General features: G+C 45.6%; 2 protein-coding genes and 1 long non-coding RNA gene across 6 annotated transcripts; 2 read left to right on the forward strand and 1 right to left on the reverse strand.

The window, feature by feature from the left end:
• The first annotated feature begins 702 nt into the window (after positions 1–702).
• LOC101161078 (uncharacterized) lies at positions 703–7,571 on the forward strand. 3 transcript variants are annotated; one of them, XM_023962671.2, is made up of 9 exons: positions 703–868; positions 1,988–2,220; positions 2,304–2,442; positions 2,513–2,655; positions 5,007–5,059; positions 5,173–5,297; positions 5,367–5,474; positions 6,609–6,818; positions 6,885–7,571. In XM_023962671.2, the coding sequence occupies exons 2-9, from the start codon at positions 2,027–2,029 to the stop codon at positions 7,194–7,196; spliced, it is 1,284 nt and encodes a 427-aa protein (XP_023818439.1). In that variant the 5' UTR covers positions 703–868; positions 1,988–2,026; the 3' UTR covers positions 7,197–7,571. The 3 variants fall into 3 exon arrangements, with proteins under 3 accessions (XP_023818439.1, XP_078786650.1, XP_023818440.1); XM_078930524.1 differs by having other exon boundaries at positions 6,942–7,571; XM_023962672.2 differs by having other exon boundaries at positions 731–868; positions 2,026–2,220.
• A 910-nt stretch (positions 7,572–8,481) lies between these two features.
• Positions 8,482–14,731, reverse strand: LOC101161327 (P2Y purinoceptor 3). 2 transcript variants are annotated; one of them, XM_078930523.1, is made up of 4 exons: positions 14,618–14,731; positions 11,588–11,703; positions 11,135–11,407; positions 8,482–9,509 (listed from the first exon to the last, which is right to left on the reverse strand). In XM_078930523.1, the coding sequence occupies exons 2-4, from the start codon at positions 11,629–11,631 to the stop codon at positions 8,618–8,620; spliced, it is 1,209 nt and encodes a 402-aa protein (XP_078786649.1). In that variant the 5' UTR covers positions 11,632–11,703; positions 14,618–14,731; the 3' UTR covers positions 8,482–8,617. The 2 variants fall into 2 exon arrangements, with proteins under 2 accessions (XP_078786649.1, XP_020564757.1); XM_020709098.3 differs by having other exon boundaries at positions 11,135–11,703.
• Positions 13,356–13,614, forward strand: LOC144983623 (uncharacterized). Its single transcript, XR_013647353.1, has 2 exons — positions 13,356–13,490; positions 13,581–13,614. It is a non-coding gene; the product is annotated as an uncharacterized LOC144983623 (long non-coding RNA).
• Positions 14,732–16,414: the final 1,683 nt, after the last annotated feature.

A 16,414-nucleotide genomic window follows, 5' to 3' on the forward strand; every position in this document is an offset into this window, starting at 1 on the left:
TCCCATAGATTTCTATGGAGAAATAAACCACGCTTACTCAGTCATTCTATTGGTCAGAATAAACACGCTTGCTCTGATACCTTTTTCTTGCTAGTCTTAACTTAATTAATTATTCAAGACCAAGTGCATCACAGCCAAAAACACGTGATGTCAGCAAAAACTGATCAACCATCATCCACTTTGAATTTAGAAAGTCATGTGACCACACAGAGTGCTAGAATGTTCTAAGAATGTTCCCTTTGGATGTGGAAAAACAACAGTGGATTGAACTTTACTAAAATGTTTAAACCAAAATGTGAATGGATTTGACTTTCCTTCTTGTTTACTTGTTTGTTTGTACACATTTAATTTACACTTAATTATCTTGAAGGAATCAGAAACACTTCACCTGCACTGTTCAATAGCAGGTATTTCTTTCTGAGTGACACTGGTTAAAGTTTTGAATAAAGATGTCCTGGATCCATTTTAGGTCAGTGAGCCGGATCAATTAAAATCAGTCAATCATTCCTACTTGACATAAATCATTGTTTAGCTTCTAGCTAATCTTACTTTAGTCTAACCTAAACAGAAGGTTCATTCATTATGAATACATAAAACGTATTTATAACACTATTTGTATCCGCTTCATAAATTGTAATGAGTTTTTCTCTGAAATCGTTGAGTCCAGAGCTCAGGTTTTATTTTGGAGCGCTTCGATCGGAAGTCGTGGTCCTTAAGGGAAAAGTGAGCCGTTCTCTTCATGACACCTTTGCATCTCCGCTCAAAGTAACGGCGCTGGGCCGCGGATCGTCAAAGACTTCCCTTTTTTTCTGCTTTTTGTGTGTGTGTTTTCGTATCGTATTTTCAAATGAAAGGATACTGATCTTTGGTAAGTAGCGTTTAATCCACACGTCCTCGTATTTCTAGGAGAATAACTGTCACTTTGTTGGTTTTGTGCCTGTTTTTCTGTTTGTGCATTTTACTCGCTGCTTTGAAGTTTGTTGTTTTACTGTGAGCATGCGCAGTGTGAAATCTTGTTAAACTTCCGATCAGACGTGACGTGTGCCCACAGACTGTTAGCTCGATTTGGTCACAATACTGTTAGGGATAAATAGAAGTATATTTATAAATAAGAGAAGCAGTGGCCTCGTTAATAAAGAAGCCTCGCCCGTCCGTGCAAAGTCCACAGTGCGCACACATAACAGGACCGACAGAAACACAGACCGAGGCTGTTTGGTTCCGGTGGTTGGAGGGTATTCTCGGGGGCTTCGTGTTTCTTATTTGTGCATTCATGGGTGTAACTCAGATTAACAGTTTTCCATGAAACTGAAGCTTCATGTTTCCACAAATATTTTTAAGCGTGAACCTTCAGCCTTCCTGAAATTGTCAGCGTGCTGACAGACCTGAGAGAACCCGAAGATGGTTAGCAGCAGATGACCCTTGACCTAAAGATCTGTGACGTTTGTCTTGACTCATTTTGAGATATTTCCAGAAACGTTCAATCTAGACCACACAAACACATATGTGACCAGACAGAGGAGTTTCTGTAAGAGCTGCAGGCGTAGATGCACTAAAAGTGATAAACTGTGATAAAACATCAGGAATAAATCCAAACTTTGGGCAAAACAAAGTTTTATCTTCCAGGCTCATTTCAGAAACCTGGAGCTGACCTCTTACCTCAGCGATGGGGTGTAAAGTCAAAGGGGTGTCAGAGAGGTTCACTTTTGACTGCAGAAGCCAAACTGTTCCAGAGGTCCAGATAAGATCAAATAAATGGCGTTTTTTTTCCTGCGCACATTGCTCTGATGATGCACAGAGTTTGGTTTCTTCATGATTTTCCAGCTTTGTTAATGTGATCAAACAGATCATATCGGCTAGAGTTTATATTTTCAGTCTGCTCCTGTCCTTGTGGGTTCTAGGATTTGTCCTCTAGAGAGAACTCCATCCAGTCTGAGCTTAGTAGAATTTAAGGTGGAGCATTCCTGCACTGCTGTTCTGTTTTCCGTAGCTCCAGGACAGTCAGTGAACGCCTCGTCACTGTGACAGGATGCTGCGGGTGGCAGTGGTCGGCGCCGGGGCAGCCGGGCTCTGTGCTGCAAAACACATCTTGTCCTCCCCAAGCAGCTTTGCCCCCCCAGTGGTGTTTGAGGCCACGGGCGGCGTTGGCGGGACCTGGTGCTACACGGAGCACGTGCACGAGGACGGGCGGCCCGTCTACAGCAGCATGTACAGAGACCTCAGGTGAGCTCAGCTATGCTGCTGTTTAGGGTGCTCTGAGGACCCCCACCTCTAAACCCCCCCTTTGACCTCTTTGTTTCTCTCAGGACCAACCTGCCTAAGGAGGTCATGATGTTCCCCGACTTCCCCTTCGCCTCCCACCTCAGCAGCTTCCTGTCCCACCAGGAAGTTCTGAGGTACCTGGAGAGCTACTGCCAGAGCCACGGGGTCCAACCACACATCCGGGTCAGCACCCCCTCACCCCCACCCCCAGATGAAGGCTGCTCTAGTCTAAGCTAAAGTTTTCTGTTTCAAGTTCAACACACTGGTGGAGCAGGTGAAACCTGTTGTCGTGACAACCGAGGGAGTGGAGGAGAAGACTGCGTGGGAAGTGACATCATCGGATGCCTCGGGCCGTCGGAGCATGGAGACGTTCGACGCGGTGTTGGTGTGCTCAGGGTGAGGCAGCCTTTCGTGAAGCACCATGAGTCTCCCCCCCCCGACCTGTCCCGCCCCCCACAGGTCAGAGGTCAGACCCCCCCCCCCGCTACAAAAAAACCTCCAGCCAGTCAGTGAAGCTTATAAAAGAGTAGATTAATCGCTAAAAGGAGGTCAGAAGCTCCATATGGAATCAGTCACTTGAGACGTTTGCTGCTCCCCGAAACACACACACACACATTATAAACAACAAACAGTCCATAAACATCAAATTAAACACAAGAAAATGTAAAACTCCTTAAAAGCTTTTAAAGAAAAAAACTCCCTAAAAGCTAAGCTAATAAGATGAGATTTAATTTTTTTTTTTTTAAATAAGTGGATGAAAGGTTTTACAGTGATTTTTATTATTTTTTACAGTACAATAAAATGAAATATTTTTAGACTAAACTCAACTAAAAATCAAAGATTTTGATCTGTTTTTTTAAAATCCATTTACCGTAATTCCCGGACTATAAGCCGCTACTGTTTTCCTGCGCTCACAGCCCTGCGGCCTATTCAGTGACGCGGCTAATTTATGGATTTAATTGGCGGCCGCCATGTACGGACTTTCAGACTCAGTGAATGGTTTGAATTCAATATCTAACACCAAGCACACTCATTTGTTTTTTAACAAACTAAGCAGCCAAACAGCATGGACCTCACTTCAGGTCTTAGACACTTCAGTCATGGTTCAAAAAACGAAACACGCATGCCCGGCCGCATCCCAGAATCCTTTGGTGCCGTTAGACCCAACGTGCACGTGATCGCCGCTACAATATGATGAAGCTTTCAAGTTAAAAGCAATCGTTAAAAGCAGGGTGAAAAAATCCACCATCACCAACGGGATTGGAAAAGCCGGTCAGCTACGTGACGGAGAGAACAGCGCATGTGGGAATAACATTAGCCTTTATTTTGTCGGGACACGACTGGAAACACAAATCCACGTGATCGTTTTAACGGTTTCTGAGGACTGACCGGAATTTTGCATTGAAAATCTCACAGCCTTCGTGTGAGCTGGAGACATGTTCTCCTGGCTGCTGCTCCTTCACATAGAGCTGCGGGGCCAATGGCAGTCTGATGGCTCCCACACGTAACAACGCATCCACCCCTCATCCACAACACGTACAGTTGTAAGTCCGATTGCTCTGCACAGACACGATTTCCTCCTCCCTGTAGCCGCCCTGGCCAGAGGTGTCGGAGAAGATAGGAAGGGGAGCGCGCGGGGCGAGCGCGGAGCTCAGAGGCGTCCGTGGAGCAACAGTGTTTGTTGTGGAAAGAAACTTCTGACGCACGCGCCGCGCTGAAGCGCTGGTATCGCGTTGAGGCGTGCGCTTTTCAGTCGCCGCTGCTTTATTTTACTGGTGTTTTTTTTTTTTTTTTTTTAACCAGCCCTGTTAGTACCCTAACGCTGCCGCAACACAAGCGGAAGGAGAGCTGTTCCTTTTCACCCCTCCATGCACTGCTGCTCATTCTTAAACACGTACAACAGTGTGGCGAGCCGGGCGTTGGCCCCGCCTTTAGCCCCTAAGACTCATGGGAAATGGGGGATCGTGGATGTAAATTTCCTCATCATAACTGAGGGATGTAATGTTGATTATATGGTTACTGTTTGTAATTCTATGTGTGATACATAGATTGTCAATAAGTTAAAAAAACTAAAAAATAAATAAATAAATAAATAAACCATAACTGAGGAACTTGTGAACAGAATAGAGATCCATGCTGTTTGGCAGGTGTGGGTGTACTCACATGCATGGGCCTGAGGCCAAGCTGACTCCTCCCACAGTGTGGTACTGAACCTTACCCATGCTGGGAGTCAGGATGTGATTTGCCAGGTTTACCATGTTACCTAATCCATGCGGCTTTTACTCTGACGCGGCTCATGTACGTTTAAAAGTAGTTAAACACGTGAAAATGGGTGAGTGCGGCTTTTAATCGGGTGCGCTTTACAGTCCGGAATTTACGGCAGTTCTCTGACAGACAACAGACGTTTATGGGTTTTTTATGACTTTAATAGAGTAAAACATCCAGAAATATAAAAGAATTGTTTGTGTGTGATTTCATTACCAGGAACGAAAACGGCACCAAAGCTTTTTTTCTAGGGCAGATCTTTTAAGGCTCACGTTTAGTTTAGTCAGAAAAGCAGCTGCAGACTGTGTCCAAGAAGCAAAGCATAGAGTTGATCTTGCAGGAACTGCAGAACCTCTTTTTCCTCATCTGGCTCTCTGACAGAAGGAGTCAGTGCTGATGTTTGTGAGGGAGCAGGACAAGAGCTTCACCTCCTGCTGCTGTCACCTCAACACCAAACTCTCCTTCTCTTTCCTGACCTGTAGGCACTACTCGGACCCCCACATCCCGGAGCTGCCGGGGATCGAACACTTTAAAGGTGATGTCCATGTTTGCTTTTGTGATTCTATAACCCTGAATAGCAGCTGACAGCGGTCATGCTGACGGTTGCAGCACCACAGCCGCTCTGAGATGAAGCTGATCTGTCCGCAGGTCAGCTGCTCCACAGCCACTCGTACAGGTACGCAGAGCCGTTCTCGGGTCAGTCTGTGGTGGTTCTAGGAGCCAAAGCCTCAGGTCTGGACATCTCCATCGAACTGGCCAAAGCTGGAGCTCGGGTACTTCCCTGGTGGGGGTGGGTTGGTGCTCACGCGCTCAGATGCTGAGTCTGGCATTCCTCTGTGCAGGTGACGCTGAGCCACGGTAATCCCCGCTTCACCTTTCCTCTTCCTGCCGGGATCCAGCAGGCCAGCTCGGTGGTGGCGGTCGAGGACGATGGCAGCCTTCGCTTCCAGGTGACTGAACGCCACGACGGCGTCCCACAGGCCCGGTGCTGCTGATGCTGAGAGTACCACGGTCACGTTTGTTCACAGATGGCTCCTTTACATTTAATCCAATTCATTTCAATTCAATTTTATTAGCCCAAATTCACAACAACAGTCGTCTCGATGGGCTTCGTATCGGTAATTGAAAAAGTGAAACATAAAATCAAAAGGATCATGAATACATAGAGTTCAACAGGAAAATACTAAATTGAACTTACAAACTGACAAAGCTATACTGGCATCCCTGCCCTTAGACCCCCCTTCGCGGTAAGGAAAAACTCCCAAAAAAATGGATTCCTGAAAAAACAAAGAAACCTCAGGGGTGCCCACATGAAGGAGGGATCCTCCCCCAGGACGGACAGGCGATTACCAGAACTGATAGAGAAGAATTAACTTATCTGACACCATGACTGCATATATAAAGTCCAGCAGACGAGCTCCATCCAGCCGGAGTTGGGGGGGACAGTCGGGGGCGCGAGTCGAGCCGGAGACAGGAACCACAGCCAGGTGTAGGAGCGAGACAAGGTACACGATCAGGTACAGGAGTACGGATGAGCCCACTGGGATCTGGAAGCACCCAGGAGGGGAGTGGGAAAAGAGGGACAGTACATGAATCGCACTGCACCAAACAGAGGCATGGAGAACTAAATGATGAATGAAAATCAAGAATAGAGAAGAGAATGAAGGGAGAAGTAGATGAGAAAAGAGGACAGAACCCCAGTGCACCATAGTTACCCCAGCTTCAACTTTTAGCAGCCTACTAACAACTAAATGTTATTGTTATTACGTTTAATTTAAACACATTAACATTAAGTTAAATAATCTCCGAATGTAATAAATAATAACAAATGTAACCTACTCCTACTGGAGACCAGCAGGCGGCAGCAGAGTTCAACTCACTTTAGTGTCACATGAAGTTCACCCACAGCTGTCAGCATTTTAACATGGGGGTTTTTGAAGGATTGTTACCTTAGGAGTCATCTTCTCTTCCATTTCCCTTTATCTGTCCGTCACTGAGCTCCATCTGAGCAGGAAAGCGTTTGAATGTGAAGCTCCATCTTTGTGTTGAAGTGAAGCCTGACTGTCTGCCTGTGGTCGGTCCAGGACGGCTCTCTGGGCCGGGCCGACGTCCTGATGTTCTGTACCGGGTACAACTTCCGGTACCCGTTCCTCGACGCGGCTCAGCTGGGTCTAGAGGTCGAGGATCACCTGGTGACGCCTCTTTACCGCTACATGGTGCCCCCCGCCTTCCCCTCGCTCTTCTTCATCGGCATCTGTAAAATCATCTGCCCCTTCCCCAACTTCAACTGCCAGGTGAGCTGGGTTTGACCAAGGTGTGTGTGTGTGTGCGTGCATCCCTGACTCCTCCCATCTCTGCAGGTGCAGTTCGCCCTCGCTGTGTTGGACGGCTCCGTCACCTTACCATCTCGTACACAGATGGAGGACGAGGTTCGGGAGGACCTGCATAGGAAGCTGGATGGTGGAGTTCAGCGGCGCCACCTGCTGAAGATGGACCAGAACCAGTGGCAGTACTGCGAGGAGCTGGCCCGCTCCGCCGGCTTCCCGCCTCTGCCTCCGGTGGTGCGCAGCCTGTACGAGGAAGTGTGGCGACAACGCCAGATCCACCCTGAAAACTACCGGAAACTCAACTACAGGCTTGTCAGCGACACCGAGTGGGAGGCAGTGGACTGACCCGTGAGCCAATGACAGAACAGCAGGTGCTTCTCTAAGCTTCTGGGTGGGAGGGGCTTTTTGTGAATTTACACTCGAAGATCACAGAAACATCAAACCTCTTTCTGCTCTGAAAAGAGGAGCCCTTCTGACCAAGCCCCTTCTACTGTTGTGCCATCTTGTGGCTGTCGTGAGAACTGCGGCTGCCGAGGTTGCAAACCCTAAACTCTTCCTTAAACATTTAGTCATCCTCATCATCATAAAATGATTTCTAGTGATTTATTTTTTTATTTTTCCAACATTCAATCACGCACTTTAAGTCCTTTAACTGTTTTTATTTTTACATCTGCCTTACTTTCAAGTAATAAAAAATAATAAACTTTTATTATTTCAAAATGGTGCTAGAATATTCTGAAAAAGTGTTGCCAAAATGTTTGAATTGTGTCATCAAATTAAAAAATATTTCAAATAATGGGGGCAGGGGGAGTGAGGTGTCCGCAGAAGTACAAATCTCCACAAGAGGGAACCTTGTTTTTCTGACACAACTTAAAAATGTCCCAAAGCTGTTATTTTTACAACAAGAATAAAATCTTCCAGTAGACGGATTTGACCTCATTACAGCCAGAAAAACTCTGTATTGAGCTGAACCTTTCAGGAGGTTAAAGGGATCAAAGAGCTGTTCACACATGGATGAATGGATTCAATATCAGTAATGTGCTTTCCTACTAATTTTAAATGAACGAATGATGCCAAAAATGCATAAATCTGTCATTTTTGTACACACAAATCTAAATGATCAGTTTTGAAATTCCGACCAGCTGCAGCTCCTGTCCTTCCCAAACGGGACCACAGACACAAAAGTGAGCGACTAATGAGAGTGAGAAGAGAAGGCGAAGTCAAAGGGCATCACAGTGCTGACATTACCTGAATGAATGATCTTTGAGGGCGATCGGAAGCTCCTGTTAACCATGAACGAGGCTGACAGCAGACTTTAATCCAGAGCAACAACACAGCGTCACAAAAACACACCAGCTTACAAACACACAATGTACTACACAGGATTCCAAAGTACATTTCTACTGACTCGCATCCCTTTTTTATCATCTCAAACCGCAACATGAGCTGCTGCTGTCTCACTTCAGACAAAAAAGACCTCAAACTGAGCGGAACTTTTTCTGCCGCATTCATGGATTCATTGCAGGAATTCGTCTTGAGGAAATGTTAACTTTGTTAGTTAACAAAGTCTGAGCAAAGTCCAAGCCAGAGAAGCAGCCACAAAAAGTTTTTGCATCAGCATCAACTAGAGAGAGGAGTCAGCTGCAGCAGATAACTACGTTCTGAATAAAAAAAGGGAACTGATCTTTGATTACAGGGATTTTTCCAAAAGAAATGACAGCAGAACTTTGGTAAGAATATGGCTTTGGGTTTCTCTCTTAGATGTCTTAAAAAACCACCCTGGAAGACTTGGATTCATTTTCTGTCTGCAGCTCCCTCTCTGCCTTCTCCGTAGCCACATGATCCTCCTCTCCTGCTCCGTCCTTTTTAAGTATTGCAAGCGGCCACCAGAGGGCACCGCTGCGGCGGTGTCTTCGAACGTTCTGTCCCGCAGGGCAGCAGCAGGGGGTGCCGTGGTCCCCAGTGAGGAAGTAGAGGAGGGCGTTGAGCCACGCGTTGCACGAGGCCAACGGCCTGGTGACCTTGTAGCAGATGGAGACGGTCTTCATGGCGTCGCAGCCGACGAGCTGCCCCCGCCGCAGGAGCAGGAACAGTGTTCGGGTCACATGGAAGGGTAGGAAGCACAGCGCGAACAATAGCGTGATAGTGACAATAGTTTTGATGGATTTTCGCCGGCGGCGGATGTAGTGAGAGTACTGAGAGCCTGAGATGGAAACAGAGGTCCTATCGCGATCTCGACCACTTTCTACCACTCCATCCCCCACCGGACCGTCGTCGCCGCCCTCAATGGAACTTGGCGGAGAGCGGAGAGACTGAAAGATTGTCCGAACTACTTGAGAGTAACACCAGGCGATGGTGACGAAGGGGAGGAAGAAGCCCAGCAGGTGGAGCACAATGCCGTACGGAACGTAATCAGCAAACTCTTTGTCAATTGCGTCGTCCCAGCAGTTCATGTACCCGTCCTCAAATCCTGGTTGGGTGCTGTTCCTGCCATCCTCAGAACCTTGTTTTCCTCTTGAAACGTATCCTGTCTGAGCGAACCTGAAGATGGGGCAGGTTATTATGAAGACCACGATCCACACCAGCGCACAGGTCCCCTTCACCACCCGCTTACTCTCCAAGGTGATGGTCCTCATGGGATGGCAGATCCCTAGATACCTGTGGACACAGGTGGTCAGACGTCAGACCCAACAGTTCCATCTGTTTACAGGCTCAGCTTTAAAAGTAGGAGGGCAAACAGAGACAACAGATGTTAGCTTTGAAAAAAGCTACTCTTATATCAACCAGAAAGAAAAACAGGCAAACTGTTCAACCTCGTTCTACCTTTTACGGTCTGGTTCATTTATGCGGTTCAAATCTTTCTCCATTTAAACATAATGCTCAGCACTCGTTCATCCACACAGTGTAGTAAAGTAAATTAATAAAGTACATAAAACGTAAAATAACACAAACAGATAAAATAACTATCAAAAGAGCAATATGATGATGGCTAAAGTGATCTTCATTCCTGAATGACAGTGAGGTAAACCTTGATCACTCGGCAGAGGCAACAGATCACCTTGTTTGTGTCTCGTACCTAATGGACTGGAGTCCTCTTAACTCCTGAGATCAGACTCTGTTCTAGTCAGCTGTGTGACACATCCATCCCACAGAGGCAGAAGAGAGACCTCACAGTTCAGACCATGAAAAGTTTGAAGAACATCAAAACTCCAGGGCATCCATCCATCCATTCACTTATCCATTATCCACCCATTCATCTATTTATCCATTCATCCACCCATCCATTTTTTCATTGATTCATCCATCCATCCTTTTCCCCTCCCATATATCCATCCATTCATCCACCCATCATCCATCCATCCATTCCTCCATCCACCCATCATCCATCCATCCATTCCTTCATCCACCCATCATCTATCCATCCATCTATCCACCGATCATCTATCCATTCATTCATCCACCCATCAATCCATATATTCACCCATTCATTCATCCATTTTCCTTCACTCATCAGCACTTCAGGAACAGCAGTCTAAGCAAAGATACTCAGAGTTACTTCTCTCTGGCCTCTTTCTCCAGCGCTTCTGGAGGTGTCCTGACCTAACCCTTCTAACCCTAACCCAGGCCAGGCGAGAAACATCGTCTCTCCAATCTTTTCTGGGTCGTCCCCTGCGTCTCTTTCAAGCTGGATGTTTAAAAATGTTGCCTCCGGTGGTGCGCAGATGGAAAACCTCCCCAGGAAGCCATCCAGGAGGTTTCTAACCCAGGAAGTCCTTTTTTGTTGGTCAGTGATATTTTTCATTTCTTTTTTGGGGATCTTTCAAAGACACATCAATCATTCTGATTAAAATAATGACACAAAAAAATAATCAAAATACACCAGGAGACCATTAACCAAAGCTAAGTAGTGCTGGACTGCATCAGTCAAACTCAGGATATGTTCTCTCCTGACTCCAGCAGCGTTTATGTCCTGGAGCTATAAACGCTGCTGCGTTTCCCTAAATCTTCAGCTCCAACCTCTTTCTCCTTAGACTTCAAGACTCTATGGTTAGATGGAACTGAGAATTGTCCCAGCTCCACCTCGTCTCCATGACTAGCACCAGAATGCAGCTCCAAGCTTTCAGTACTGGTGGAGGATCTGTGGCTCTGTGCTGCTCCTGAATGAAACCGGATCAACTTTGCACCAAGAGGAAGAACGGAAACTGATCCAAAATCTTCCCATTCAACAAGTCATTTCTGAAACTCTACAGAACTTTATGGCTGTTTGAATGCTGGACTCCTACCTGTGCACAGAGATGCAGGTGAGGAAGTAGATGGAGCAGTACAGGTTGAAGTAGAACAGGAAGCGCACCAGGCGACACATGAAATCCCCGAATATCCAGCGGTCCTGCAGCACATAGCTGGCCACTAGGAAAGGCAGCGATAGGCCATACATCAGGTCAGTGGTGGCCAGGTTCACCATGTAGATCAGGGAGGTGTTCCAGCGCCGTGCAGCCCCAGTCCCACCCCCGGAGTTGCGGCATGAGCGCAGCAGAACCACAGAGTTCAGGGAGAGGCTAAAGAGGAAGGTGAGTGAGTAGCAGACGGGCAGGAAGACGTATTTGTAGGACTCATCGATGCTGCAGGACAGCGAAGGCAGAGGCGTTGAGGGGGAACTCCCGAGCCGGGGGTTCTCCAAAACCAACAAACCCCCTTGGGGCTGGGAGCCAGAAGCTGGCGTCAGACCCATCACGCACCTCTGAGGGCTACTGGGGGCACCAGTGGCAGAGATCGGGCTCATCCGGCATCATGGCGGCGCTCAGGTCTGTTCTTTGGCTCTGCCTGCTGGGACTGATCCTGTGGACAGCTGGACCTGAGTGACAAACAGCCAACAGTGGTCATTAGTGCGGCGCCGCTTGTTCACAATGTACCAGTGGCGTGTTCTGCTGATGAAGACCACGCTCCGCTCCATTAGCCCCTGAATGATTAACACAGCTCTCCGGAAACCTCCACCATGCAGTGTCTCTGGGGTCAGCTGCTAAGGGGTTGGGGTCAGAGTTTACATGCAGGCTTGCTGCAGGATTCAGAGAAAGTCTCAGGACAGAGCAGAACCCGCTTGTCTTGATGTGCACCATCCACTTTCTGGAACAAGTTTATGTTTCTTCAGTGGACTTTGATGACAAAATTCCAATAATCTCTGAAAGCCGCTGCTTCAGCAGGTGAGCCAAGGAGTACATGCCCAAAGAAAGTTAACCTGTTCCAGGAACCAGAGGAGGGTCATACATTACATCTGGTTCTTTAAAGGACGAGTTCTCTTGTTTGGTCCAAATCAAAACCCAGGTGAGCTTTCACACCTGCCAAACCAAGAGAACCCTCAGCAGAAAGCAACTCTGGATCAGACCAGGAGCAAAAAGTCCGCTCTGATGTAGTACTCCCCAAACCCCAGGCCATGGACTGGCACCGGTCTCTGGGTCACTAGGCCACTTGGCCACTTAAAAATACAAAATTCATGTGATTTATGTAACAAATCCTTCAGAAAACGCTTTTATTTTGAAAAACGACTGGTCTATTTCCATCCGTCTCTGACTCTCTCTTGACGCTTTTCAAGACCATAAACTGTATACGACAACTGGACTGGCGTTCCAAACAGGAAGTAGCTGCTGGTTCCAGGAAGTAGCTGCTGGTTCCAAGAAGCCAAAATCCTATAGACTTCTATCGAGAAAAACAGCTGTTACTCAGTCATTCCATTAGCCAGAATAACCATTCTTGCTTTGTAAACTCTTTTTTTAACATGTTTTTGTTAAATAAGACTTTTCTTCAAGAACATTTTTCTGTAGTAAAAGGTATTTTAAGTATGGTCTGACGTCGAACGTTCAAAATCGACTGACAGATTCTCCTGAACCGTTTTTCAAGTGAAAGGGGTGTGGCTTTTCATCAACCTCACTCCTCAGAACAACTAGGAACAATCACTGCTTATTACATCATCTAGCTTCAACATGGTGGCGTCTGTATCTCAACAGAATTGGGATTGAATTGACCTAATTTGGTTGAAGCCGGACCTGAATTGTTTTCTGTGGGTGAGGTCACACTGACTCTGTCCAGTTCCCATATACAGTCAATGGTCAAGACGGTCGCCGCTGTCACGTTCCTTAAATACATAAAACGGCTTCTCCGGCAGCTTAGTTGAAACTCTTAAACTAGCCAAATCAATTAAAAGCAAACATCTTTGAAAAAGTTTCTTTTGTGCAGAAAAGAGTTGGTTAAACGGAAGAAGAAAAGAAATCTGCATTTCACAGAAAGAAACTGGAGATTTACAGAAATATGGATTCACTGCAACAGGTTGTTGTAACACACAAAACCTGTTCTGCTTGATAAAAATAGTGACTGAATTGACTTTATCTGTTTGGAGCCGCAACTGACTCTCTAATGTTATAAAGACAGTGCTAATACACAAAGAATGTATCTTTATTATTATATTTAGAAATTGCCAGTTTTTGTCTGTTGCATTATTTTAATTCTTAGATAAATGAATCCACTCTCCTTCACGCTGTCATTTGTTTCTCTACTTTCTCGTTTTTTAATTGTCATCCTTTGAACCTTCAGAAAACGTTGCTCTGCCTCGAACTGCAGCTCTGATCCAGAACTGATCTTCTCAAGCAGGTGATCTAAACCCTCCTGCATGTTTTCATCTCTTAGCTGTTCAGATTCCTTCCTCCCTGACATTCACCCACAGAGGCATCATCTGCCCAGTGTCCCTCATCCAGGTCTACACCAACCCCCCTCACCCCGACCAACAGCTGGAGGTCCCTGCAGCAGAAGATCACATGAGGAATGAACCTCTGCCACCGCTTTTCTGCCAACATTCAGAGATGATGAAAGTTTAGCCTTTAATTACCATAAAACCCAGCCAATCCCTTCTTTGTGCTTTATGCGGTGGAGACATTTTCCTTTTGCATGTAAGTATGAATCTAAACGTTTTAATTTAAACCAAAGTTCTGGTGCTCTGTTGATTTCATTTTTCATGAAGTGCTTAAATGTATAAAATTTGTTAAAAAGTGGACTTGGACTTGAGCCCATCACATTCAGACTTTGCAGTGCCATAGGTCTGTGGAGCCTGCTCATTGTCAGATCTGTTATGATGGAGAAGATGCTGAAGTCCGTGCAGTTCCCTCACCAGATGCTGAGGCTTCCATCAGAGCTGCAGGTGCTGTCATTAACCAGAGAAACCATCCGTACTGCCAACTGGCTCAGCAACATTTTTAAACCAGAACTTAAGTATCAGGTCAGAGGGTCAGTCCATGGCTCTGGTTTCATGGTGACGCTGTGGTCCAGACGAGCATATTTTGGGGCAGTGGGGTCTCTGTGGGTTTCTCTTCTGACCTTCAGCTCTGTAAATAATTGATCAGAACTCATTCAATCAGAATGGTACCACTGAAACTCAATACAGGTACTGCAGAGGAGGTGCAGACAGAGTCTGCCTTGATCCACTCTACAGAACATTATGGGTTCCTTTTGCTTCAGATGTTTGAAACACCAAACAATTTTACATCTGAGCCGCAAATCTCATTACCAAATGTATCTTTTATGTTAAATTTTAGTTTCTCTTGGTTTAAAACTCAACAGAGCCTGGAAATGGCTCCAATCTGGGCTGGGCTTTGGATCAAAATGAAGCTGAACTTCATTTTCTACACAAAACCTGCAGTTTCCTGCGACTATTAAGCTTTGGATTTAAGGATAAAAGTGTGACGCGACACAGTGGCGAGTCACGCAGAAAAGAAATCTCTCACCTTCTCTGCTCGTCCGTCCGCCTCCTCTCGTCTGAGGTTCTCACCAAAGTGAACCCTTCAGTCCCTCCTCCACCTCTTCAGCCCCTCCCCCTTCATCATCATCATCATCATCTGTCAAACACATGATGGTTTTTGTTGTTATCACAACCAGGAGAGTGGTTGTGGGCGGGGGGTTCAACAGTTTTTTCCCTCTCAAGCCCACTGATGACCTTGTTAGAATACCTTTAAGGATTTCTGGGTTTCTTTGCATCCATTTGGTGAAATTCACAAGTGTGTCTGCTGTGCTGCTTAGTAGTGAACACATGCACAAACCCAGACAGGATGGAGGGGGCGTCTTAGACGCTCTATATCCCTGGCTCATCTGCAGACGTCTGCGCAGATGCAGTCTGTGTCAGGCACCAGCCAGCATCTCTTTGTGCTTTTGGAGCGCTGGTCATTTTAAGATCTCATCGATGCCACAAATCTCACAGGACTCTCTTCACCTCTATTCTGGAATTTGACAGAAACCAGGAAGAATCAAATGATGCAGTTCCTAAAAAAAAAAAAAAACACTACAGGCAGATATCAGAAGACAGAAATTTCACATCATCTCCCTTGTTGAAATGTCCGGTTTTACACCTCCTATTTTTAGCCAGGTGTTAAAACTTGGTGAATTTTTATTGCTTTGTTTTTTTATTTGTGACAACCGTGGGGTTTATTAGCAGAGATGTTAGGGGAATGTACTTTTGATTGGCAGATAGGCAGACCCAGAGGTTCTGCTCAAAAGTTGTCGAGGTGGTAAACGCCGGTCAATGAGTCCGTCCCAGTTCAGGCTTCACTTTAACCGTGTGGAATCTTCTGGATGCCTCAGAGATGATCCGTCCCGGTGTGTTTGTGTGACCAAGCTAAGGCCAGTGAACGGATTTCATGTTGATGTAAAACAGAGGAGTGGATCATTACATTTATAAAATTACAGTTTTATTCAAACAGTCAATCAACAGTTTAGAACATGTCTTTACAAACAAAACACCTAAAAGTACAAGTTAAGGATGTATAAAAGAATCCTAAATGTACGAACACACACACCAAAGAGAAAAAAAGCAGCATCTGAACATTTCCAGGAAAGGAGAGGGAAATAAAGCCGCTTCACATGCAAGTTACGAGGTCAACATCCAACCTCAGACGAAAGGTACAAGATGTGCACGCACATTCTGTACACACACACACCCACACACCCCACACACACACATACACAGACACTCCAACACACACAACTTACCCGCGCAAACATACCCCCACGCACACACATATTGGTTTATGTAAATCTTTTCATAGCAAGCCTTTATTTGCATGTCTGCTCATTAACACCTGTCTTCTTGTGTGTTTACCCTGCATTTCTTTGCAGCATTATGCAGTGAAAGCTGTGAATAAAACAGCACAAAACATTGGAGGAAATAAACACAACCGGATAAAACAAACATAACAAAGTACCTTGTTTCCGCGTGTCAAGAAAAGAATGTCTTTATGTCCAAGGTTTTCCATTTACAGGTCCTTCTTTCCAGCTAAACTCTTATCTTCATTGCAGCAAACCTCATGAGTCCGGCTCATCTGTGGTTACAGTTTATTTCAAGCAATATAAACAAATGAAAAAATATGAATAAAATATTTTTAAAAAATGCATATCGAATCTATTTGATATGTTTTTTTACTTTTAATTTGTAAATTGATTATAAAATGATTCTATTTTCTTAATATCATAACCGCTCATAATTGCAAAAAGACAGATTTTCATTTATACTTGCAATGCCCACACATGAC

Source organism: Oryzias latipes, chromosome 14 (genome assembly GCF_053564925.1).
Source record: "Oryzias latipes strain Hd-rR chromosome 14, Olatipes_Hd-rR_3.1".
Lineage (NCBI taxonomy): Eukaryota > Metazoa > Chordata > Actinopteri > Beloniformes > Adrianichthyidae > Oryzias > Oryzias latipes.

Bases quoted from the DNA above. Each gene is read 5' to 3' on its own strand.
- LOC101161078 (XM_023962671.2), top strand. From the start codon at position 2,027: ATGCTGCGGGTGGCAGTGGTCGGCGCCGGGGCAGCCGGGCTCTGTGCT. The intron at 5,298-5,366 runs GTACTTCCCTGG...TCCTCTGTGCAG, and splicing joins TGGCCAAAGCTGGAGCTCGG to GTGACGCTGAGCCACGGTAA. The intron at 5,475-6,608 runs GTGACTGAACGC...TGGTCGGTCCAG, and splicing joins ATGGCAGCCTTCGCTTCCAG to GACGGCTCTCTGGGCCGGGC.
- LOC101161327 (XM_020709098.3), bottom strand. From the start codon at position 11,631: ATGAGCCCGATCTCTGCCACTGGTGCCCCCAGTAGCCCTCAGAGGTGC. The intron at 9,510-11,134 runs GTAGGAGTCCAG...CTGTGTCCACAG, and splicing joins ACCTGCATCTCTGTGCACAG to GTATCTAGGGATCTGCCATC.